The sequence below is a fragment of the Phragmites australis genome, chromosome 15 (assembly GCF_958298935.1).
Source record: "Phragmites australis chromosome 15, lpPhrAust1.1, whole genome shotgun sequence".
Taxonomy (NCBI): domain Eukaryota; kingdom Viridiplantae; phylum Streptophyta; class Magnoliopsida; order Poales; family Poaceae; genus Phragmites; species Phragmites australis.
The window spans coordinates 14,502,325-14,506,076 of NC_084935.1; the positions used below are offsets into that span (position 1 = coordinate 14,502,325).

At 42.2% G+C, this 3,752-nt stretch overlaps 1 protein-coding gene across 1 annotated transcript; it reads left to right on the forward strand.

Annotated features, from left to right (window-relative positions):
• The first annotated feature begins 737 nt into the window (after positions 1–737).
• LOC133893136 (uncharacterized) lies at positions 738–1,907 on the forward strand. The gene is made up of 4 exons (XM_062334102.1): positions 738–875; positions 1,028–1,081; positions 1,336–1,405; positions 1,543–1,907. Exons 1-4 carry the CDS (start codon positions 807–809, stop codon positions 1,590–1,592), a joined length of 243 nt encoding a protein of 80 aa, XP_062190086.1. The 5' UTR covers positions 738–806; the 3' UTR covers positions 1,593–1,907.
• The last annotated feature ends 1,845 nt before the right edge of the window (positions 1,908–3,752 follow it).

The window sequence follows — 3,752 nt, forward strand, 5'->3', positions numbered from 1 at the left end:
ACATATTCAAAACTAACATACTACAAATAATATTATGTATTTCACTGCTATCCTACCATGTCGTAAGTAAAATTGACAATTTTCTACTAAATACAGCATTTTCTAAACTCTAGGTCATACATGTCTCATGTCATATACTACTACTGTACTAATTAACAACAATAAAAATATAGAAGAACTTACCAGAAAGTGATCTTCAAATCCGCGGATCAAATACAGCAGAGCTTCGCCGCGCTCTCTTCCTCTCCTCTCCTCTCTTCTTCTCTCCTCCTCTTCAGAGTTTTTTCTTTTTTCAAATTAAAATGAGAATTTCACCTCATTTTTTGCCTTTTTTATAGAGGAGGGAGCAAGGGGGAGGCAGGCGGGCAGCCACCTTACCACTCCCTCAGAAGGCAGCAAGGAGCCGTACCCACCCTCTCAAGGGGCGGTAAGGCCTCGGCTCGGGGGGCTCCCCCTTGCCGTCCTCTGAGGGGGCGGTTAGGCCACCCATCTTCTGAGAGAGCGGTAAGCAGGCCTAATCATCCTCTTAGAGGACTGCAGCCTCTCAAGGGCTGCAGACGTCTAGTTTTGTAATTTTTTTCACGAGAAATCTATTTATTTAAATTTTTAATTAAAAAATATAAAAAAAACTCCCAATCCATTGGTGGGTTTCTAGGGTCCGGAAGGCTCAGAAGTTGGGCCTTGGGCTACACTTATCCGGCTTCCCATATCATAACATGGGTGGGCTTTGACATTGTTTGCTTGCTTTGCGGCTGTGCTCGAGGCCTTTCCGGGTGGTGAGGCTTTTCTCGGAGATCGGAAGAGAGATGGCGGCGGCGGCGACGGGGTCGGCGGCGGCGAAGGAGATGGAGAAGAAGGTGGAGCTCATGAAGGAGGTACGGTCAACCCCTCCATACTTCTATTGGTGTTTGGTGTAGTTTTCTTCCCTAGCTTCCTGTTCTTGCGGTTCTTGTTCTTCGGATTTGGCTGGTGAGGGCAAAAATAATTCTCCGCTCCGCTTGGATTTGTTTCTGTTTGGTTTGCGAAGACAAGAGCGCACCAAGTGGCGATCGCGGAGCTCGAAAGCCTGCATCCCTCCCGGGTCAGCCTCCTCTCTTGGTCCTCTTCCTGTCTATGCCGCACTGCTTCCTTGCAATCTTTGTCAAGTGTTGAGATGGTACCAATGGCAACTAGGTTGTTAGTCATTGGTAAACTGATGTAATTTCAGAACCTTGCAGTAAATTAGTAATCAGATCACAATCACAAAGCACTGCAATAGTTACGAGCCACCAATTTGTGAGCAAGAACATACATAACTTGCCTGCCCTGCCCTCACGGTTTCTTGGTTTGCAACAGGCGGTGTACCAGAAGGCGGGCAACATCTTCTTCCGTAAGAGCGTCAAATCGGCGGTCGCGTCGGAGCAGAGTACGCCGATCGCTGCCATTGCATAATTGCACGACACCTTTGGAGTTCCTTTCTCTGCCTTGCTTGCAGTCTTGCACCGTCTTTGTTTGCCGTGGTAACATGACTGACTCTGTTCTATGATTCTCTCTGTCTCCCAGAGCAACTTGACTTGGCAAAGGATCGACTGAACAAGCTGGATCAGGCCTGAAGGAGCGGTGATCACTACAAATGTTGGCTCTCACAACACAACCAAGCTTACAGATTTGAATCAAAGAATGCTTCGTCATCGCTTCGTGCAAATTTGCCTCATGAGTTCTACGCTGAGTCATGTGCACCTTATCCACGTGTGATGCTACTCTCGTTTGTTCGAGATGAAATGTTCCTGTGCTCCTGAAACTTGTTGGCAGGATTTTACTTCCATAGTTCCACTAGCTTTCTGTAGTGTGATGCCATTACAAGTTTGTTTGTAGCTGATGACCGAAACAGATAACGAATTTCTCGACCAATGTAGAGGTTTTTTGAAGAGTTTGTCTACTGCGTGCCAAAAGGGTTCCATTGTCTCGCCATTTTACCCAATCTGTAGATGGATGTAGGTGTTTAGTTCCTTCTGTTATCCGGACGTGACAGTTTGTTTGCAGGCTCCCAGGTTCCAGCATTGCTGGATACAAAGCTTGCGTGTTGCCAACTAAATCTCACTGCGTTGATCAGATTTTGGTTCACTGCTACTGTGATGGATTAAGTAATAAAACAAAGCAGCACCAGGAGCAACGTGATTCAACATTGCTATCGTATACATACCTTTGTCTGATTCAGATTAGTTTGTATGTTATAACCATCGAAAAATGACGCATGAGCAATGAGCAAAATGATGAGAAATCAGACGGCCTCTGAGCTTTGGACAGTGACAGAAAAGTACATCCTCAATCTTCGGAAAAATATCTCTGGAGTTTAGGCATTACGCTGGTGTTGACAGTGTTGATGAATTCGCTCAGAGGAAACAACAGTTTAGCATACGAGCTACGAAATATGGCCTGCTTCACAATGACCGAAGACTTCCTGAAGTCGCAGAAAGGGAAAAGGATTAAGATACTGATAAACTGCCTCTTGATGTTGCATACTTTCCTATACTTATGAACTACCACTCGATTTTTCTATGCTGTCTGTACTGATTATCTACAGAGGTCCAAACAATGACCGCACCATCCCGAACCGGCCGAACATGAGGATTCAAGGGTTCAATTGCTGTGAAGAAGGCTACCTTCAAAGAAAAGGAAATACAAGATCAGGTTTCATATAAACGAAAACACCACCAGCAAGATTAGCTGCCTGTATAGTTTAGTAAGGATGCTGCCAAATGGGAAACTGACTACATCAAGCAGGAAAAACTATTGAGTTGGAATAAATTGTAAGTTCAACTGATTTAACAATGGTATAGAACAGTGTGCTTGCTGTGACATCTCAAACAGTGTTCTCTACACAACCAAACTGAAACTATTTCAGTCAACCAAGTAAATGTTGCACTGTATTTCAAACACAACCCATAGCAAGAAAGGTAAATTTGTGGACATCTAAAGTCTAACTATAAATGTGGTGAAGACTTATTACTTAAAAGTGCTTTGTCAACAGAAGTTATTACAATGTTTTGACAACCCAGACTTGTTCATTAAGAAGATAGGAAACGGTATCAGGACATAACAAAATTTAGCAAAGGGTAGATGGTAAACTACAACCTTTGTTTTTTTTACTTGTCGTTTAGGACATCAACATGGTCTCCAATGCATGCTTTTGTCTGTTGCTTTTTCTAAGCATTTGTTATTGAAATTTATCCAAAATATAATCATTTGAAAGTATTTTCCACAACGAATCTACTAATATCATCTTCATGTGACAAGTCTTCATACTTTTTATGTATATTAGTGGTCAACGTTTATAAAGTTTGACTGCACGTATCCCTAAATAACATCTATTTGAGAACAAAGGTAGTACAAATTAGTGATAACTAAGCATCGACCAGAGAGATAAAGGAATCCTGATATACCAAATTAAGCAAAAGGGTTTATTTAAAACTAGGTATTAGAGATACATCGATCATCAGATTATCAGTGCAGAAGTAGTTGGTACTTACTCAGTAGTGTAGTGCATAGAACTTGAACCGGTAACTAAGCTAGCATTGAGATATTGTAACGGCTACACAGACCATCGATAGCTTTCTCCACAGATTTCGTTATCTCAGGGATAGTCACCTTGCACACTAATTATTAGAAAGAAATGAGAATGGAGAAAGCCAACAGAACTTGGGACATTCTATGTAATAAATTCACATGTAGGGATTAATGAAATATTAATGCATAATTGGCATTGACTGACA